The 22,961-nt window shown below is 35.0% G+C and overlaps 1 protein-coding gene across 1 annotated transcript; it reads left to right on the top strand.

The window, feature by feature from the left end:
* The first annotated feature begins 9,769 nt into the window (after positions 1–9,769).
* nppc (natriuretic peptide C) lies at positions 9,770–12,771 on the top strand. The gene is made up of 3 exons (XM_055216611.2): positions 9,770–9,952; positions 11,561–11,859; positions 12,328–12,771. Coding segments are annotated over exons 1-3 (393 nt in total). The 5' UTR covers positions 9,770–9,859; the 3' UTR covers positions 12,329–12,771.
* The last annotated feature ends 10,190 nt before the right edge of the window (positions 12,772–22,961 follow it).

Raw genomic sequence — 22,961 nt, 5'->3', positions numbered from 1 at the left:
ACACAAAATAACACCCCAAAACCCAGAAAAAGTGAGTTTTTCATAATATGGGCACTTTAAATATATCAAGGTTATATTTTCACCGGAAATCACAAAAAGCTGAGTTTTTACATGCAGGGTCACATTTAAGATTTTATAAAGCAAATGATTGGTCGATGCAAACATATGAAGATTATTTACAACATTATAACCTGTAAGATTTGAGAGCCAGGAAGAATTGTTGTATAGTTTTAATTTCTTTTCTTTTTCTATATAAATGTTAAGATTTATTTACCATCAAGAGTCAAGCTTAATCAGGCCCACTTGTTCCACATTGTGATCATTTAACATTAAATCTGTGATCTGTATCATTTCCTTTTGTTAAACAAAACCACCAAATATCTTGTGTTTCCATTTTAAGACTGCAGAAAAGCTTTTATTCATTTTACATCTGGAAAATTATCGGACAAAGCAGTGTGGATTTTTCAAAAACTTTAGTGGACTTAGTCGTAACTATTTTATGAAAGGAAATGATCAAGTCTTTATAAGTCATATTTTGTTCCTTTCCATTTTATAACAACTGTAATAAAACATTGACAGTCTTAGTGCTGGATGATTATTGGTGTGTGATGTTCCAGTTATTCTTTAATATATAGTATAGCTATCCTATTAAAAAAAAAAAAACACTTGTTGACCAACCTTTAGTGTACATGTCAGACACTGGATATGGCGCCAGTAAGAGGGCTTTCACACTGGCAGTTTGGTTCGAAACAGGGAGGGCACGCAACCAATGTATTACGAAATTATGTACCTATATGTAAATTTGTGAGTCCTTTCTGTGACACTGACACGCTTTTCGCCTTTTTGCGTGAACATTTTTGTTTATGTGTCACTTTCACTTATTTGTTACTCAACTGTTTTGTCCTATTTTCTTACCATTGTTGCTTCGGTTTAGGGTTGATTTACATAAAATGACATCCTTACCCAAACCCAACTCTAACCCTAATGCCAGGCGACAATGGTTTAAAATTTTGAAAATAAATAAAAAATAAATCGTAAAAAAGGTATAAACCAATACTTGAAATGACTTCCTACCGCAAACACCAAATCGAACCCTAAACCGAAGCATCAATGGTTTGAAAATAGGACAAAACAGTTGAGTAACAAATACGTGACAGTGACATGTCAACAGAAATGCGTCACATGTTCACGCAAAAAGGCGGAAAAATGTGTCAGTGTCACAGAAAAGACGCACTAATTTACGTCACTTTAGGTACATAATTTCGTGATACAGGGTTGGGGCACCGGTTGCATAAAAACTTGTAATGTGAAAGCAGTCACGCGGTAGCCTACCGGGAGCGCACCGAACCTAAGACTACCTGAAGGAGGTGGTTTGAGTTCGGGTGCAATGGAACTGTGGCACGGTTTGCATGAATGTGAAAGCACCCCGGAGTCGGGTGTGCACTCATCCAGGAAGCAAAGTAACCTGCGCATGCGTTTTTTGCCAATTGCAACGATTATTAGTTTTCTCAACACACGATTACCATAACAACTGATGAATTCCGCATTCAGTAGCACATATACACAGCTGTCGTTCTCTCTGCTATGCATGAAAACACCAAAATATTTAAAAAAGCTAAACATATGCTAAGTTGCATTGTGTTTTACATCCTCTTGTATGTGCATGTTGATGATAATGTGAGATTAACGCAAGTGCACCAGGGTTTGATAGAATCGAGTGAGTCTGAAACCAGACCAGTGCTGCGGAGGGCAATGAGAACATTACACAAACGCCCTACGTTACATAAACATATCTATTTGGCTACGATACCTACACCTGTGAGAAATGAAGGGAAAAACGCGTTCATGAGCAGGCTATGAATTCACACCAGGATTTCTCGTTGCTTCCTAACTGGTGGTGAACTCATAGTTTGCTCATGAATGTGCAAACAAGGAAAACAAATAGTTGAATAAAGTTGTTAGTTTTGTTGTCTTAGCGCACAAAGTTTTCTCATCGCTTCGTAATATTTTTATTGAACTACTGATGGCACATGGACTTTTATGGAGATGTTTTTATTCTTTTCTGTGTTTAAATAGCTACCCAGGTACCGGTACCTAGTCACGTAATTTTTTTATTCTTTTTCATGATACTGTCACGAATTTAGTGGTGGTTGAATAGCAATCTACAGGACACTCACAAGTTTTCATTAAAAATATCTAAAAATGTATTCCAAAGACAATTGGAGGACTTACGGGTTTGGAAATGACACGGGGTAAGTGATTTATGATTAAATTTCTTATCTGGGGTATCTCTTTAAGCCTTTCATTTATTATTTGTCATGTGATATTTATGCTGTTGTTTTATTTATTGATTAAATGACGCATCATTTATTTAAAGGTGACATAGAATGATTGAACGGAGTATTTATCCTTGTTCTGTGATGTGACATGTAGACACATTTTTTTTTGTTTGGGTCTGTCATGCCTTAGAAGCTTCCTAAAAACCTCTCTCAGATAGCTCTATTAGGGTGGGGGATTTTAAACAAGTGGTTTTGCACCAATTTGGCTCCCCCTACTGGCTTAAGTTGCAATCTCATTATTAATTGGCTGACTTTGCTGCCACTCAAAAAATGTAGCCAATTATTTTAAAGTGGAGGGGCAGTTAGAATCCTGTGATGTCATAAGCATCAGTTTTTCAGATTGGGCTGTTTTCTGGCTGACATTTCTAAAAGAGGAATTTCTATGAGACTGAGATGTTTAGCATATTTAGCACTTTTTGTATGTTTGTGAATGTGGGTAGACTACCATTATTCAACAAAGATAAGGTAAAAATGGTTTTTCATTCTCTGTCCCCTTTAACTTGTTTTTCTGTGTGACGCAACTAAACCCCGCCCTCTCAATGTGAGGTGTGGGTAATATCAGCCGGATCAATATCATGGATCTACACTTTAAATTTTCACTTAAAACAGACCATCCGGGAACTTTATGGATACTCATTTCAACATATTGGGACATACTTATTCTAATTTCAAATACTATTTAGGATGGAGAGTATGTAGATTGGGACACAGTACAAGCCTTTACAGAGTTGAGGTATTTTCATGGTTGGAGCTAACCTCTCTAGAACCAAACTTGCCCACTACTATCTTGGATCCATTAACTCTTTCCCCGCCATGACAAGTTGTCTCCTCAATTTAAAAAAAAAACATTTGCATTAAAAAAGTGTTGCTGATGAATTTTTATGTTAATCTGCAATACCGCGAATACCCAATTTATGAAAAAACTGAAGCAAAGAAGTTATTTACTAATTTTAAACTCTGTGTATGTTTTGATAATCGTTCTGAATCTGATCTCTAACAAAAGTCCTTCACAAAAACGCAATTATTTCAGCTTTTTGCTAAAAAATATTTTTAAAGAAAATTACACATATTTAAGAGTTTATAAGCAGAGAAAAAAATAAATATAGGATGAAATGTTTTTTCCCGTTTTGTTTGTTTGTTTGTTTATTGTTTGTTTGAAAGCTAAGGGTCTGTTCTTTTATTTGTATTTTTATATATTTTTAAAAGAAAATTTTCCTGGAAGGCATTTTGTGAAAATTTTGTGAAAATCAAAAACAAAAAAAATGCTGGCGGACAACTTTTCAAAAAATGGCTGGTGGGGAATGAGTTAAGCTGTAAACAGGCATTATTACACCATTTTATAAAGTCATCAACCACTTGACCATGACACATTTCATTGTTTTCCAGTAGACTTACAATAACTCTTATCTGCAAATTTAAAGAAGTACCTGTTATTATGTTTAATCTCATATTTTTTTGTATAGTTTTCTCTATAATAAAGGGGGACAAAACACAGCCTTGGGAAGAACATGTAGATGTTGACATGTGGGCTGAAAGACTATTGTTTACTCTCAAAGACTATTGTTTACACTTTCAGTTAAAAAATCTAAAGACTCAACCCACTAGATTAAGATCAAGGCCAAAATTAGTTACTAATTTATCTCCTGAAAAATTAGGTTGTAGAGGATTAAAAGCAGATGAAAAGCCTAACGTGTTTTGTTACCATCCAAATGCTTCAAAAACTATATTTAGTAGAGTTGCTGTTGTAACTTCAACACCTCATTTTGTATAACCTTGGCATACACAAAATATAGAGAGGGCAACACCATATACCCAATTTATATTCAGAAGCCCAAATAGAACCGACTATGCCAACCCAAAGATCTATTACTGGGGAATTACTCTAAACAAAAATTAAGCTCATGGGTTCAGCTCGGTGGAGGCATGAGACACAAGTACTACTCAATACAATTTATTATTAATAAAAGTCACCATTTAAAGAGTACAAATTCACATCACATCACATAAATAACCAAAACTCTAAAGAATTAAATTTTAATTCACAAAACAACACATCATTTTAAAGACAGTACTTACAGTAAATTGTGGTTCTGCATCCAGCTTCTCCCAGGGATGAATCCCAAAACTCTCTTACTAAAAAGAGAAACAGCATAATTTACAGCCACCCCACGTGCACACAAAGCACAGTCACACTGCACCTCAATATGAAGGCCGAGTGAAGAATACCACCACCAAAATGAATCTGAAATCTCCTGCCTTCCGCCACCCTAATTCTAAAAATAAAACAAAAACAATATCAAACACCAATACACAAATACTCACACAATAACATTCCTTACACCTTAAACATTCTTAACAGGCTGCAATACTGTATAAACAGCACAATGTCCAAGCCAACGGAAACCTCAGCACAGCTTACAAAGCTGGGTAATACCCCAAATAATGCACCCAATGATAATATTGCATACACATTAATGAAATGCGCTCCAATGTTATTTGGACCAAGAATTTTTGGTAAATCCTTCATTGGTACATATTGCATCCCTCAAAGACTTTAAATGGCACACATGTATGCCGTCCATCGTTTTCTACTTACAGCTAAAGTGACCAATGTCTCCTAAGCATTCCAGATGTTCTGGTATTGGATGAACATAAGAGTCTTAATTTTTCCCAATATTTCAGCAACTGAGGACGCAGTGGATTACTTTTATTCTTAAAGGCAATGCATCCCTAAATTAGTTTTTGTCTGCACAAATCATTTCACCTTTTTAAAGGTATGAGGAGATGCAACACAGATTGTTTTGACCTCAGGGAGGGGTTCTAGCTGGCCAATCACAGCGCTTCTGGTCCGCATAAAATTAACGAGCATTTATATTTTTGGTCAGGCGGTGTAGGCTTCGCGTCTGTGCAAAGGCTATGCTATACCAGTGGTTCCCAAACTTTTTCAGCGTGCGGCCCTCCTTGTGTACAGTGCATTTTTTCGCGGCCCCCGAAAGAAAATTTATGACAAAAACAGTTTTAAAATGTAATATTTTAATTAAACAAAACATATAAAATTATACATAGTAGTGCTGTTGGTTAGTTGGCTTTTTATTTTTTAGGTTTAATTGCACAGAATTCATGATAAATGAATGTATTTTATAAAATATCATAAAACTGGGGCGCCCCTGGCACCATCTCGCGGCCCCCAGTTTGAAAACCACTGTGCTATACAATCGACGCAGAAGTATAAATTATGCACATAAGGGTTAGGGAAATAAAAACTGATAAAAGCTATCTAGTTGGCTACTTCAAACTATAACTACTAATAGTAATATTAATAGTAGTCTACTATGCAAAATAAATAAACTAACTCATTCATTACATCACATTACCTCTTTATCCTGTTTTTTCTTCTTTGTTTCTTCCATGGGCAGCAGAGTCTTTGGGCTTTTTGACATAATGATAATTTAATTGAATTCAGCCATCCATCACAATCCGGTAGCGGATGTCTGTGCAAGTGCAGCTGGGTGGGAGAAGATTGATGCATTGTCCCAGGTCACTGGGATGAGTCAGGAGAGCAAAGTAGTAATGTTTCTGTGGGCATTCGCTTTTTTGTAATATTTTAAATTTATAGTACTGAAGTAGACTTCATTAAAAGAATTGTTTAAAAAAAGGAATTCTGTGATACGGATGTCCTTATATGGTTGCACTGAGGCATCACACTACGTCACCTGACCTTGCGTTGGCCAAAAGATTTGGCCTGTTTGCACTGCTTTGGACATTGGTTCCCCAGTAGGCGTTCCCATAGAGAGATGCAGGAATGATGTATTTTTGTAGGCCAACCCAGAAGTTAGCTACATATGGGTTTCCTTGGCAAAAGATCAGTAGGATTTTTCCATTTTGGATTATCGCAAAAAATCTGAGATCATCAAAAGATTATGACACTTACACATTTTGTTAATTAAGAAAATCTTTAGAGATTAATTTTAAAGTCTTAATGCATTTACTAGTAATAAAAAGTTTACATTAGGCTATAAGCGAACTTCACCACCATCACCCAGCTCCCAACAACTCTTTCAAACTTTATTAAAAAACATTTATAAACATGTTCCCTTACTCTGTGGATTAATCTTCATTATAACATAATCTATGTTCATGTTAACCAAAGTATAAGAATAATAAACTAACAATTTAATGATCTTCGTGAATTGTTAGTTAAATGAAGACCTCATATGCCTTTGAAGAAGGCTGTCCCTGCAAACAGTGTATAGTGTAATGTCACTTGGAATAAAACATGTCTACTAAATGACACTTTTCTCAGAACATATGCTCACATTTATGAAGACCACATTTCAGGCTGTCAGGACTCATAATATCAGAACTATTGTGTTACTGTATATATGAACCCCCCTGAACCTTTCCACCAAAATGATTCATTTGAGACTGCCAAGTAAAGAGCTAAGATTGCTGTTCTGTGTCTGCCTGGCACCCCATGCTTTCCAGACATGTTTCATATATTCCTGTAGTGGACAAATGTGTATAACATTTACATTTGAAATCTCTGTCGCTGCAGTTTTTCTTATAGTTGGTCATTTTTACTGCTAGATTATTCGGCTTACTAGCCAGAGAAACATAACCACACACGAGGTGCATTGTTGGTAAACATTGGACATAATAAGGTTTGTATGGATATCGCAAAAGTTCTAATTAATAGTAAAATAAGCATCATATTGTACACAAGATAAGTGAATATCAATGGTTGGATCAAACTCTTAACCTTCTATATCTTATCTACAGCTTGTAAACATTCAGTTGAATGTTGGGTTTCTTCACTGAAATATCACACATAAGGCTTACTGTTTCTGTATAGACACATAAGAAAAAGTCTTGTTTTAAAAGAGCTACTAGATCATTCACCATTATTTATCTCATGTTGAACTGTATTGTGGCATGTTGTCACCTTCTAGGAAACGCGTTGAAACTACAAAGGGAACCTGCTGTTTATTAACATAAATTTGTTTATACCCTCTTGCAAAATCCGAGCATTGTTCAAACAAATTGCAGTTATTGTTTAATATTGTTACTGTCCTGAAGAAAAAAAATCAAATAACAGATGTTTATGAGAGTCACAATACACAATAGCTGCATTTACAAAAATGACCCAGTTCAAAAGTTTACATACCCATGATAACTAATTGATGTTTCTTGGTTGATCAATTGTTTTTATGTTTCGTGATTGTTTATGAGTCTCTTGTTTGAGACATTAAACTATTACAAAAGATACAAACGTTCACTGATGCTAATAAGACAACACAACACATTAAGAGTAAGGGGTAGCAACACTTTTGAACAGGATGGGTAGGTGTAAACTGCTAATATTTTGTTTTCAGGGATACATGTAAATATTTATTTTGGTAGCTTTAATGTAAAAAATTAGCTGTAATTATGCAGCTGGTTGCCAGTAACTTACTGTAGAAGATAAAGACTGAAAATGTTTCATGTTCATTTAACTTTAAACAAACTTTTGCCAGTAAATAACATAAATGTAAAATCTACAGTAAGTTACTGGCAGCTAGTTGCCAGTAATACCCAGTAATACTGTAATTTCTACAGATTTTTTTACAGTGTTCTAAATGACATTATTAAATAAAAATCAAATATTGGCATGAAATAATATTTTGTATATATGTATTTGTAAATAATGTATATAATGTAAAATTGTGTATTAACAGCTGGCTTAAACAGTCTGAAACACTAAACTATTTATGAAACAGCAAAATTTGAAATGAACATATCTGTTGTTTTGGCTAAGATAAATTGTAATTAATCATTTTATAAAATTACAACATAAACACACAACAATTTGCCCCATACTGACATTTCTAAAACATTTATAGACATTTATTTTATTAATGATACATTTATATAATTTACCTAACATTATAATGAAATGGAAAAATATCCTTGTCTTACAAACACAGTTCGACCTTTTAGATAAAATCCACATTTGTTATTGTAATCCATGCATTTTCTATATCAAACTCTCAGAAAATACATGTAATATAACGTACAAAAGTTGTCACTGGGGCAGGACCTTTCAAAAAGTACACTTTTATACCTTAATTTAAATTTATGCATTTTATCCAAACCGACTTTATCACTATGTGTGCTCCCATGACATTTACCACTGAGCTAAACAGGAGGTATAAACATTGTTACCCTAAAAGGTACACATTGGTACCTTAGAGGTACATACTGGTACTGTACCTCAAAGGTACATTTCTGTACATGTTATGACCTTTTTAAAATGTACCGTCCCAGTGACAACCTTTGTAAAAAAAATTCTGAGAGTGCACTTGTGTAGGGTCACATGGAGTGCTTGATTCTGTCCCATAATAATTTGGGCCAAAGACAGGGAAAGACCCTGGACAGGTGCATGGCAAGTCCATAACAGGACTCAATTTTTTAAGTGTTGTTCATTCAAAGACATAGAATTAAATTAAAGTGTTATAAACCAAAACTAAACATTTGTGCATTTGATGTAGCCATATGACAGAGCAATGCTTCTTTTAAAATGATGGGGATATGAATTTGAAAACTAAAGTGATGGATTGATGCAGTGGTGGCTGAAACCTTTTCAAGACAGCATATACTGCCACACAGTGTCATGAATGAGAAGGTGCTTTCAGATGTGACTGATGGTGCTCCTTTAATACTGTGCAAACCATATTTGGTTTGATTAAACTGTTTAAATAAAAAATAACGCTTATTTTAATTAATGTAAATGTTTAATATTTAAGCACCAGTTTAGTTTCAGTTTCGATTATCATGTTTATCACAATACAAACGTTTATTTAAATTAATTTGGTGCACTGTGCTCTCAATGTGTCAAATAAAATATCGTCAACCTTATATTCTTTGTATTTGCTTGCTGATCTTTATTTGATAAATGTAGATGACTCACCCCTGTTCCATTTTATTTTACTTTATTTATTATTTTCGTTAGTCAAGGCACACTAATTCTCATTTAAAATCTAAGGACAAATTTATCACAACCTACAATAACAACATATACGTTTTACCTAAATGTAAAAACAATTTTTAAAAAATGAGCACTTTGGAAAACAATGACGTTTGATGCTGTGAATGATTTTACATCCTGTTCAGTTTTATGGTGATTTATAGTTAATCACAAGATTTATTCCTGTCTGTATTTTACTGGCCGTTGCAAATGATGACTAAAATTAACATCAAATATCCTTTGATCAATTAAAAGCACTGTATTGCTTTTCTATTGGTCATTGATATAATGAATGGTAACCTATGACGCAGGTAGCCTACCTAATGGAGAAGCTGGCAAAAGGTGAGGCACGGAGGGGGTTGGGGGGTTCTGAGACGTCACCGAGGTGATGTCATGACAGCTAGCTATAAAACCTTGAGCGGGGATTGCGTTCATCTAGAATTGAGCTGGAGACCTCTGGAAGTAAATGAAGGGCTGTGATTGCGTTTAAACTTAAGATCAACTCAACTTCAACACGATGATCATCTCGCATTTGGTGGCTTGTGGACTTATTGTGACACTCCTTACAGCCAACACAGAGGCAAAACCATTAACACAGGCAGAACAGAGGGTGAGTATTATTAATACAACTTTATCGAATACAATAGAGTTTGTGTAACTCGGCAAAGAAACGCGCAAAATGCGGGAAATGGCGTTACGCGGATTTTTCTGATCGGTAAATTGAAACGAACAGTTTAGTGAACAAAACCGGACGTGTTTAGGTAATAATTCACTATTTTATAGTCAAAATGATTCATCAGGTCGTATATTAACCTTCACGCAAAAACGAGCTCACATCAGCATCACAGAGAGTCAGAAACTCGTGGACACTTGTTCACAATGCTTGTCTTAAAACTTTCTGTAGCAAATGTTTGCTTTTTATGACTTACATATATGACATTTAAACAAGTCAATACAGTTTGCTTTTTTACACATTTTTTTTTCAAGAAAGAAAACAGAGCGTTTTAAAGACGCGCTGATATGCGTTAAGGAAAGAAAAGCGCACGTGAGATTACTTCATTATCTTAATACTTTCTGTTATACGGAAAAACATTAAACAATGAGAATAAGTTAACGGACTGTTCTGCTTCTCAAGACCAACGAATTTTAAGGTTTACTTCTAGGGGTTCAGAAGAGACTGCAATGTTTCGTCAAACTGTGATCAGATTTGCCGTGATACCCAAAGTATGCTTTTAAAATATTTTAGTGTCAACTCAAATACTTATCAAATTCATTCAAGAACAAATGATATCTTAAATTCGTTTTAAGGGTAACACTAAAATTTAAATGTATGTATTTTAAAATCTATTTCTTCCAAGGCATTTTAGTAAAAAAACATCTTATTGTTGGAACTCAAGCATGAGCTATAAAAAACATCATCTGAGCCATAAAATTGTGCTTGTATTTGTCTTCATTTAAGTTTAATATTGGACTGGGAGACAAGTTACTCCATGTGCTTGTTTTTAATGGTTTATGTCACTTTGTGTAGTGATTAAAAAATGAGCATCTACCTCATCTGACTCTTAACAGTCAAGTGTATTCAATTCGATTTAATTCAATTCCAGTTTATTTCTATAGTGCTTTTCCCAGTTTTGCATTGTAGCAATGCTGCTTTACAGATTTACAGAGTGGTACAAGTAAATGTATAGAGAAAAACGAAATATATAGAATGAGTATAGGTAAGATGCCATTTTTCTTACATAAAAACTGTGGAATTAGATGTTACCACGTTTTGGATGAAGATCATTTCACTTTTTAAGGTTTAGTTGTTCTAAAGGTTCAGATTTACAATAGTAGATGTCAATCTGGTGCAAATATTTGGTGCAAGGCATATCAGATCTGAACCATTAAAGAATAAAAACTTTAAAAAAGCCAAACACATTTTGCGATAAATGCTTCTTTAAGTTAAGAAAACAACTGCACAATTTTGCATTTACAGTGTAAATATCAGCATTTAAGTAAAAGCATTTAACCCTGGAGAACCCATGGGTCAAATTTGGCCAATGTTAATTAATGCTAAGAGAAGGGTTCTTGGGTTCTCCATGGTTAAAATGAAAAATATGGACAGGTAACAATGTAAGATCTGTAATAAATTTGCAAATTGAGGACAAGCTTCAGTATCAGCAGTTAAACACTGTTTTTATATTGTAATAAGTTTCTGTATACCTGTATCCCATAGTCCCTAAGGGCGCTGCTTGGAGAGGAGCTGTCAGAGTTCCTAGAGTCGGATGACAGTCAGAGGAGGCTGGAGAACAGACTACGTCTTCTCCGGGACATCCGAATGGACACGCGTGCCAAAGGCATGTGGGCTCGGATCCTAAACGATCAGCCCGGATCACGGAGACTCAAAGCTGGATCTAAGAAAGGAGGAGCGACAGGCAGGAGTGGATGCTTCGGACACAAGATGGATAGGATAGGGACCATGAGCGGGATGGGTTGTCAACCGTCTCACTACCCCTCTGTGAACAATCTCTCGTGGTGAGTATCTGTAGTAATCTTACACAAGATCTTATCTCTTTTGGGGCTATTTAAAGCATTTAAGGTGTAAATTAAGAGTTGCATTGGAATTAGTTATGCCATGTGTATGCAGGGATGCAACTGGGGTACATTAGCACATTTGTCTTTTAAAGCCCTGTGCATTAAGCATTCTCTAAATGACTAAAATTACAAAGCTTCTTAAGGTAAAAGTCTTTAAATAAGGCAGGTGATATGATTTGATTAATAGATTACTGTGTAATAACTGTGTACGTTTACTAGTCAGCTACGGATGAGGCTTATTTAAGTTAAACTGATGATAACAATATCCGACTCTATGATGCAGAATTTTTCGTCAGTTGCTTGTTCAGATTATGACGTCAATGACATGACGCGTGTAAGATGCTGAAGTGACGCATCAGCTGCCTCAACGAATTCATCTAACAAAATGCCATCTTGTCTTTATTTCAGAGCGTATCCCAGACGTCACTGATTTCGGATAGAACGGACTCATATGTTCTTCCTCTACGGAAAAACAAAAAAGGAACTAATGGTACGAAAGCCACTACGAGAAGCATTTGTGGGGACAATAATGAGACGTACAGATGAAATAAAATAAAATAGATTAAACATATGCATAAAATAAAAGACTTGGCAGATAATGTTGATAAAAAGCTGTATATTGTTGCTGCTACTGCTGCTGTATATTCATGTATTTCATTCTTGCATAAATGTATTTATGTTCTAAAAACTATTTATATGTTTATAAAAGAGATATTTATACATATGTGTTTTATTTATGTAACATTTCGAAATGAATGCAAACTGCAGGTCAATTCCGTTTGTACCTTTTATGTCTCTAATAGTTGTAAATGTTTTAAAAACCATTAAAAATGCACAAAAAGAACAAATAAACGCAGCCGTAAAGTTTACTTTAGTTTTCATATGAAGAGCCATGGACTGCTATACAGATATTTTAACATTGATTTTTAAAGTTTGATAACCATCAGAAGATACCAGTATGATGGTTAATTCAGTTGCTTCTACGTTGTCCGAAAAAAAAAATTGGCCCAAGCTGTCACTGGTGCCCTTTCAAAAGGTCTTAATATGAACCATTTAGGTACCTCCGATGACCTCTTTTCGTGCAAATGTGTAGTTTATGAAAATGTACCACCCCATTTACCGCTACAGACCACTTTTTGATTTATTTCTGACAGTGTATATTACCTAACCCCATTATTTAATTGTAAATCTTGTACAGTAAAATGCATTTACATTTATGTATTTGGCAGGCATTTTTATGTACATTTTATTATGTATGTTTATTGGGGATCAAACCCATGAGTTTTACAAACAACACAATGCACCAAATTTGCTACATGAACTAGGTGGGGGAATCGAGTAATGGCCCAGAGGGCCATTTACTGAATTGGCAAACCTGGTTCAGTATGAGATTTATTAATGTTATTGATAAAACATAGGGTGGTGTCCCGGACAGGGCTTAGTTCCAGACTAAAATGCATGTTTGAGTTGCCTTAATTTAAAAACATTTTGATCTGGTATTTCTTAACATATATCAGTGCAATTGTTTTCAAGATGCACACCTGTATTGTTTTTTTGTTTTTGTTTTTGTAAGGTATGTTTGTTAAACTACTAAAATGTCCTAGTTCTGGATTAATCCAAACCCTGCCCCATTAAGTGATAAACTATATGTTAATGGGTTTTTAGGTTGGTTGAGATGAGAAAATGCCAGCAGCCCGTTAACATCACATGTGTACCCTTTCCCTTTTATCACAGTGATTGTAAAAAGTAAACTTAAAATTATCTACAGTAAAAAAAATATGTCTCCTTTATCGGCATGTTTTCAATTGTCATCTCCTTAAGATTTTCAATGATAATAAGAATAAAACTGAAACAACATCAGAGGGCAGCACTGAGACTCTGACGCCATCCAAATACTCTGAAACACCTTTGCTGAATTTAAACTATAGCTGAAATAACAAAAGGACACCAAGTACATCACTCACCACAGTTATGCAAGTCCCATTAAGGGGGTAAAATATCAGATACATTACCATGAATGAATATCGATATGAGCTCCTGTAAATGATCTCTGCAGTGTGCTTTTAATGGAGAATTCAACAGGGGAAGAAAAATCCACATCATGTCCTTGAATAACAATGCCTTGCTGTAGGTCTGTATTGCAGAGACTGTGATATTGACTATTTTAACTTATATTATTAGTATCTGTTATTAGTATTTATTAGCAGATCACATCAACTCTCCAAAATCTTGGAGGTATCTCCTTTCAAAAGTTCAAGAATTGTTAAATGAAATTGTAAATGTTACTCTGCTTATAATGTTATTTATTTCCTCTAGGTGTTTTAAAGGTGTTGCGATGTAAAGCTAGCAAAATTTCAGGAAAATGTCTGGGCTGTTTTTACATGCGACTGTATACTGTAGGTGACCATTGGGAAGATTAAAGGACAAGTTCTGTATTTTACACTTAAAGCCCTGTTTTCAGATTGTTTATGATGAAATAGAACGGTTTTGACTGAAATTTGGACATATGATGCTGTCCCGAAAATTTTCGGGTGTTTATTGTATCACCTCCCACCTCTATAATGGCTGTATAGGTGCACAGGAACAATCCTTTTTAAAATGCATGGAACTTTCATTTACAAAGAAAGACCTGAAACTCGGGGTGTTCACTGATATGCTCACACAAACATCGCTGCAAAAGATACTTTCCAACAGGTGTTTTACCATTCGTTGTAAACTTGTGGACCTTTTTTTCTAAACGCCTCACACCCGTACATTCTTCCGTTGAGAGCTTGAATAATAGACACTCCAGCCCAGTTGGTGGTGATAATCCACCTTTGCCAATTGAAAGAATACAAACAAAATTCCCGGCGCGGAGTAATACCGTACCTCACAGCTAATTTAACATCTAATACAAGTCAATGGAGTTGGACAAAACTACGATAAAACCTGTTGGAAAGCATCTTTTGGAGTGATTTTTGTATACCAGTGAACACCCCTGACCATTCGGTGAGTTTCATGTCTTTGTAAAACGAAAGTTTAATGCATTTTAGAAAGTATTGTTCCTGTGCACCTATAAACCCACAATAGAGGTGGGAGGTGATACAGGAAACACCCAAAAATTCTCGGGCCAGCATCATATGTCTTAATTTTAGTCATAAACAATCTGAAAATAGGGCTTTAAGTGTAAAATACCGAACTTGTCCTATAAGTACATTAAGGCTTTTGTGCATTGTGTATTGAGCAACATCTTATTAGTAACTTATGGACTTTAATGACCAGAAAAGCAATGGTGTTTTACTCGAATGCACAAGAGTTGCATTGCATCTACTTAGCCTATTTTCTGTCTTGGGACTTGTGATAATTGATTTGTTAAACAGTGCTGAAATATTTATATTGTATAGAATAATTATGTGATAAAACACAAACCAGTATTAAAGAGCCCCTATTTTCCCATTTATGTTTTTACATTTCCTTTGGTGTGTAGTAGTACATGTTAATGATATGCAAAAGGTACAAACCCCAAAGGAAACAAAGACGCGAGTTATCGTCTCCAACATAAATCTCTTTTCTTGGACTACAACAAACACACGGATTGTAGGCAACAGTTTCCTGGGATTAGTGATGTAGAGACTTTCTATCGATGTAGAGAAGACCGACAAAATCATAATTCCTTCCGCTTGGACTCACAGGTTGTACTTTAACTCCTGTTAGCATTGCCTTGTGAGCAAATCTTTTAAACATGGTGTGTCACATTTCTGGCTGACATCAGAGGTATTTATGCCAACTACAACGTACAGATTAGCTGGCCAATCAGGGACACAGAGCTTTTCAAATCCGTGCATTTCAGGAAGAGAGTGAAATCTGGAGCTACAAAAATGTACGGTGGAAAATAATGTGTTTTTTAGCCATAAACCACACTAACACATTGTATTATACCAAATACACAAAAACATTGTTTTTTAGTAATGAAATAGGTGCTCTTTAAAATACAAACCAGAATTAGTCCAAACAATGATGTACATAGGTGTGCGGAGGGAAACCTGCCTTTAACAACCAATAAAAATGCGCTGTCGCCATCTAGTGGCCATATTAAGCTCTTTCCAATTGTAATCAAGATGTTGATGGTGTGCATGGAATAAAAATGAACATGTAGGCTAGAGTAAATACACAAAAGAAATAGGATAACAAAACCAGAGATCTTTCAGACTGTTAAAATTTTAACTAAACTAATGTAGTGGTGTTGTTTGTGGTTGCTCATGGCATGATTTAAAAAACAACCCATCCCTATTTTTTTGTAAAGTTACTGGACCCAGCAGTATACCCGGGCCAGAAACCCTGGTCTGGAAAAAGAAACAGCAACTTTAGCTCAACCTTGCGAATACTTATTTTAGAAGACATAATAACAAAATCTATTTAAAAGATACAGCCCCATGCTTTTCTTTTCTTTACTTTTGCTTTCTTTCTTTCTGCCATTCCAGAATCTATGGCTATATTCATGGCTAGAACTGGTTAATCCATACAAAAGTTTATAAACACAAGTTAAGTTAATCCAGAGACAGGTTGTAGGAGGGACAATTTGGCATCTCCAATTTGCTTAACTTGCATGTTTTTGACCTGTGGGAGGAAACCTGGAGTACCCGGAGTAAACCCACGCTGACCTAGCCGGGGCTCGAACTGGGGACCTTCTTGCTGTGAGGCAACAGTGCTACCCTCTGAGCTTACTTTTGCTTTTAAAACATTTTCCCTCAAATATTACAAAAGTTTTACCTTTTTGTCACTGTGATGGTACCTTTCAAAAGGTCCTATTATTAGCATTGACGTACAGATATGTACCTTTGAGGAAATAGTACCTCTAGTACAACTGTATACAATTTTTGAAAAGATAGTGCCCCAGTGACAGCTTTTGTACCTAGATGTACCTTTTTTGTGTGGAAGAATCATTCAAAAGTTCTTAGAAGAATAATTTCTTTCTTACCTTTATATAATTGAAAGAATCACTGAGAACCTTTGATGAAACAGAAAGGTTCTTTGGATGTTAAACTAAGGTTCTTTTTGGAACCATTTAGACAAAAACAGTTCTTCTATGGCATCGTGACACATTTTTTATGAGTGTTTGACTGTAACTTTAGACCAGTGCTTCCCAACCCTGGTCCTCGAGGACCCCCTCCCAAAAAGTTTAGAGGTCTCCTTATTTAACACATCTGATTTAACTCATCAGCTTGTTAGGGAGACCTGTTTACCATTTTGGAAAGATTCTGATTAGTTGAATCAGGTGTTTTAAATAAGGAGACATCTAAAACCTTTTGGAAGGGGGTCCTTGAGGACCAGGATTGGGAAGCACTGCTTCAGACTCTTCAATAATTATTGGCTCTTATAACAAAGTGCTCTCTCAATGTAAACTGTGTTATGTAAATGTAGGGAATTTTGTCTGTTTTTAACTCTCTGTCAGGTGGAAATCATTTAGAACCCAGTCGACTTCAGAAACAAGACATCTTTTCTCACATGGTGACATCTCAAAGTTTAAGTATTGGGAATTATGATATGAATGCTTGCTATATTTAGCGTGAGGATAGTAAATAGGTGGGCAAAACAAATCTTTGGGCAGCAGCATCTCTGAGTGAATCCTTAATGATTAATGCCATGAGCGAAAGTGTTCAGACTGAAGCATGGAAGAAGTAACTAATTATTTGGGAAATTCATTGAAGACAGTGACCTGTAGCATATTCCAAAGAGCAGAGGATGGAAGACTTAAAGGTCTGGATGAAATGACTCAGATTTTGGAAGTCCTGATCTTTGTCTGTTTACAGTCTGTGCAAGTGTTGTTGACTAGTGGCAATCACATCAAACAAGTCAAGTTACCTTTATTTATATAATACAGACTGTTTCAATAGTCAGATCAATGACAGCATTCAAATGTGTCAATTATGAAAGTTGAATAATCTGCATAACAGTGGGATCATCCTCCATGTCAATTCAGTTTGATGATTAAACAAGTTTAATGAAAAAGTTGTTTTGATTGACGTTTATTCCGCCCACAGGAATATGTCAGTCGCCAGCTAAGCTAACGACAAGCTAAGCTGTTATCAAAACACAACACACAAGCTACACAATCAGAACTCGATATGTATTTCTGAAGGAGGGACTTCATAGAACAAGGAAGACATCATCCCGTTTTGAGGACAGTGAAAACAGCGGTATTCAGAAAAGTAAATTGTGTGAAAAATACCGCATTTTTTTACACGTGAAACAAGAACACGTGTTATATTGCACACTGTAAACACAATCAAAGCTTCAAAAACACTCAAAGAACGGGACCTTTAATGGGCGGTATTATTATAAAAAGAGCCCCTTCTGATGTCACAAGGGGAGACACATTTCAATGACCTATATTTTCACATGCTTGCAGAGAATGGTTTACCAAAACTAAGTTACTGTTTTTTTTTTCATTTTCACATTTTCTAGGTTGATAGAAGCAATGGGAATCCAATTATAGCACTTAAACATGGACAAAGTCAGATTTTTATGATATGTCCCCTTTAAAAGATTATTTGGAGACTAACATCTAACATATTCTACAATGCTTATTGATAATTTTTCTTATATAATAAAGACTATTTTAATGATTATGTGGCATTGAGAGAGTAAAGAGACAGTGGTGTGAATGACACAGAGTTGGGTGTTTGCACATCTTACATCAATAAAGGCAGAGATAGTTATTTCCACAGGAAATGCTAACTGAACTTTTTTGGTGATGGCATCCATGTTGCCACTGAAAAGAGAAGCCGGTGGGCTGATTCATTACAGTGGTTCAGGGTCCTATCGCTGGCTACTAAAAACCATGAAGGAGAGGATACCAATACAAGTGAGAAACAATCAATTCCTCTTAGGATCTTATGGAAATACATGACAGAATATGTAACACTTCTATAAAAGACCTCCTGATGATGATGATGAGGATCTTTTTATATTGTTTTGAGAACATTTTCAACAACGCACATTAGTGTTTGTTAACAAGTTTGAGAACATTTTCAACAACGCACATTAGTGTTTGTTAACAAGTGTTGTTGACAAGTGCTTATACATAGATTCATATAATAATAACATATGCTAAATAATGACTCTGAGTTGTCACACTGAATAAAATAAGATATAAACACAAGTCTGATAAAGGTTGCATTTAATACATTAAACTTTATCACTTTATAATTTTATCTATACTACTGAGCAATACTTATTTAGCAGTATTAAGGTTTCACACATTTTTACAACATAAGCATATTGCAAATATGAAAAAGGCACTGAAGAAACCCAGTACAGATCTACAGTGTTTGTCAATGACAAAGACCACAACACCTCCTTGTGGCTCTGTCATCTCACTGCAAATGTAACTGGTAGTTTCCTGGACAGGGTTTAGATTAATCCAGGACTAGGTCTTAGGAACTTTTACCCCTTAATTGGCAGAAATCCCGTTTGAGTGTGTGGGGGGGGTGAAACTGTGGTGTACACCTTCAAATAATATAACTCTGGCATTTTTTAGAAGCCAAATCTTGGTCTTGTTTTAAAAAAGGCAATTTAAAGTTTTTCACATAAAATTATAAAAATGTAAATGTTTCACAAAAGTAATAATGTAAACATGAAACCACAAGTCTCAAGTAAGTGTGATCCAAATTTCAAGTTAAAATAACAAAAAATTATGTTTTTGTCACACTTTTAGTGGTTTTACCAACAACGGCCACTTAGTGTCAACGGTTTGGTGCATACTCAGAGGTGTACAAAGTACTCAAAAATATTACTCAAGTAAAGTACAAGTACTGCGTGCAAAAGAAACAGTAACAGGAAGAATGAAAACTAGAGAATCTTGTTTAAGCTTAATCTCTAAAAACATGAAGTGAATGAATCACATACAAGGTTTCATCCTGCTTTGCAACTGTTTGTATTTAATTATTTATTTATCAAACTATAAGACTACTACCTAATTTCAGTATGCAACATGCTACTCAAAGTTGGAAAACTTTAACTTAAGCAGAATGGATTTTTCAAACAATTTTTCAAAATTCAAGCTCTATCAAGCCTTTCACAGACAGCCGATGCAGGAAGAGGTGTATTAGACCTTGTTCACACTATCAGTCCAAATCCGATTTTGGTGCATATCTGATAGGAATCCAATCAATCCATTTAGAACGTGTGAACGGCCAAAAACCACATGAAATCAGTTTTTTTCTAATTCGTTCAGGCTACATCCAGTGTGGTTTGAAATGGTTTTTCAATTCGCAATTCCGGAAATCTATTTCATTCTGACTGTTCTAAATGCATTTGTGTAGCTTTCGGTTACGTCACGCTGTTGCGTCATGTAAAACATAAAAACGTCAGACGTCAAGGCAGATTGCAGTGGCAGCGAGACATTATTGCCATAACAGTGCAGATAATTCGGACAACGGCAGAATGCTACAGAACGAACAGATCAGATCTGAACAGTTGTGATACACAATATGGACAGCGAATCTGTCAAATTGGATATGCAGCAAAATCAGATTTGGACTGACAGTGTGAACAAGGTCTTAGTCTTGATAAAGAGGCTGCAAATAGCAGAGAACGTGTAACACGGGAACACACTTCATGTGTTGTTGGTTTCAAAGAAGCGAAAAAATCATCATCAGATGAACTGTTGGCCAAATCCTTAGAATGCTCCAAAATAAATAAAATTTAAATTAAACTGGCCTTCAGCTCAATTCAATTGGTTTGGTGAGAGCAAAATAAAATAGAATAAAGTGATCTCTAAAAAAGAAGTATTTTTTGACTGTAAATAAAATTGTAAGGAGTAAAGAGTACTTTTTTTCTTTAAAAAAAGTAATTAAGTAAAAGTTTTAATTTTTAATTGAACTCAAGTAAAGTAATAATCCCCCAAAATAATACTTAAGTACAGTAATCAAGTAAAATTACTCAAGTACTTTACACCTGCATACTCTTGTCACAAATTAATAAATTATCACATTTAAGATTGAAATAATGGCATTTTAGAAAATGGCTCTCACTTTGTCATTCCTTTACCAAAATGGTGATCTAAATGAAATCTACACTCTTAGAGCTTTCAAACGATATAAAGCTGGTCATGATTTGATAAGAATTCACATACAAAACACTTACTGTAAAACCTAACAGTTAACTTAACTCAAACCATTAAAGTAAACCGGTTGCATTAGACCATTTAAGATTTAAAAAACATACATTTAAGTACTGTGACCTTGAGTCGTGTGCAATTATGCACTTATATTTATGTAGTGTGGATTTAAATATAAGTGCATAACTGCATATGATTCAATTTGTTTAAGTTCACAGTACTCAAATGTATGTGTTTTAAAATAATGCAACCGGTTTACTTAAATGGTTTGAGTTGAGTTAACTTTTAGGTTTTACAGTGCTGAAGTAAACGTAGGCGTCCCGCTGGCAGGACAGTGACATTTCGAAGGATAAAAATGTTTTAAGGCACACACTTTTCATAAATGAATCAATTACTCTCCCTACATAATTTATTTTATAAGAAATTGTTGAAATATGTATTCTAGAGGCTTAGACCTTTCCAATGATACATAGTTTGTCGTGATAGATAAAAATTTACATGCAAAATATTGAAAATAAATCAGGTGTCCCGCTCACAGGACGGTGACAGTTAAGGTAAGTTTTTACAAACATACCCTACAAAAAAATACTTGTGTGCATCTTGAGACAAAACTATAGCACTAATATATTTTATGTGAGTGCAAGTTGAATTCAGTTAGGACAGCTCAAATATGCACTGCACCTATCTGAAAGTTTAGTACACAGCAAAATCACCAGTTAAATGTACTTATAGTGTATATATGGGTACAACCTGATAGGCTACCCATAAACACAAGCAGTGTACATTTAACACTGGTGATTTTGTTGTGATTCAAGCAGGGATGTAAAGTACTCATTTTCATTTTTAATGTACTTAAGTATTAAAGATTAAGTATTAAAGATAAAAAAACTTTATAACTTTAAATTTAGTGGGGTAAAAAGTGCAATATTATTTACCAAAATGTAACAAAGTAAAAGTTTGCCAAAGAAAAACACTATGATAAAGCAGGCTACAGAATACAGATACTTGAAAAATGTATTTGAGTAAAGCAAAAATACTTGAGTACTTTCCACGTCAAATTTCAAGTATATGCAAATGCCTTGCCTTTCTAACTGGCCAGATCTTGCTTTCCTGTTAGTTTTACCCAGGGCTTTGAACCAGAATTTTTTTCCCAATTGGTTCGTTCCGAACAGAAACAGTATTTTAACGTTTCAGGTTTTCGGTTCAACCCTAAAGTTGATGTTTCTGAACTGGTTAAAACAAAAAAACAAAGTTCCTGAATCTGTTAATAACATTCTATGTCAGCTGTGTGGGACATACAAATAAGTAGGCTGATCATTAGGACATTAAACTTAAATTATTAGTCTACATAATTTTCCTTAAGTCTCTTTCTTGTCATCAAACATTAAAAAAGGCTACATTATGTAAGCGGTACCTGTAATTCTGACATGCCTACATTTGTTGAGTGCACTTAAACACGTGCACACACATAGATGGAGGACGAATGCCAAACGGCGCTTCAGGAAGAATATGCAGCATAAACAGTCGCTCCACATAAAGTGAAAATTACGTTGTTTTTCATTGCTTTATTTGCCAAATGTATTTTAATGGACTACAGAGACACAGTAGCGCAACTCTCTCTCTCTCTCTCTCTCAAGTTTACACATCAAGAGTTCTGATCTTTGAAGGGCATAGGGATAATCACGTTTGATTGGAGTTGGACCGGACACATTCAAACGCATGTGTGTCTGTGCTTACGGGAAATTGTTCACTTTAGCGTCTTTTAGCGGTTAAATTGTTTAAAATCACTTAAGTGTTAACATTTGCAAGCCTTTGAAACACGTGCAAATTACCAACTTTCACCCTATTTAAATTTGCGTATTAACCCGCGAATCGCATGCGAGCCGAACCGTGGGTCATGAACCGTTACACCACTAATTAGTAAAAAACAAATATATTGAGA

This window comes from Misgurnus anguillicaudatus, chromosome 23 (genome assembly GCF_027580225.2).
Source record: "Misgurnus anguillicaudatus chromosome 23, ASM2758022v2, whole genome shotgun sequence".
NCBI classification, from domain to species: Eukaryota; Metazoa; Chordata; class Actinopteri; order Cypriniformes; family Cobitidae; genus Misgurnus; species Misgurnus anguillicaudatus.
Note: the sequence above shows the minus strand (reverse complement) of the source record. Positions and strands in the feature narration are given on the sequence as shown.

What these genes read in the sequence shown, in the direction of transcription:
- nppc (XM_055216611.2), top strand. Translation starts at nt 9,860, where the DNA reads ATGATCATCTCGCATTTGGTGGCTTGTGGACTTATTGTGACACTCCTT. An exon ending in TAACACAGGCAGAACAGAGG is followed by an intron (nt 9,953 to 11,560) that starts GTGAGTATTATT and finishes TGTATCCCATAG; the next exon opens with TCCCTAAGGGCGCTGCTTGG.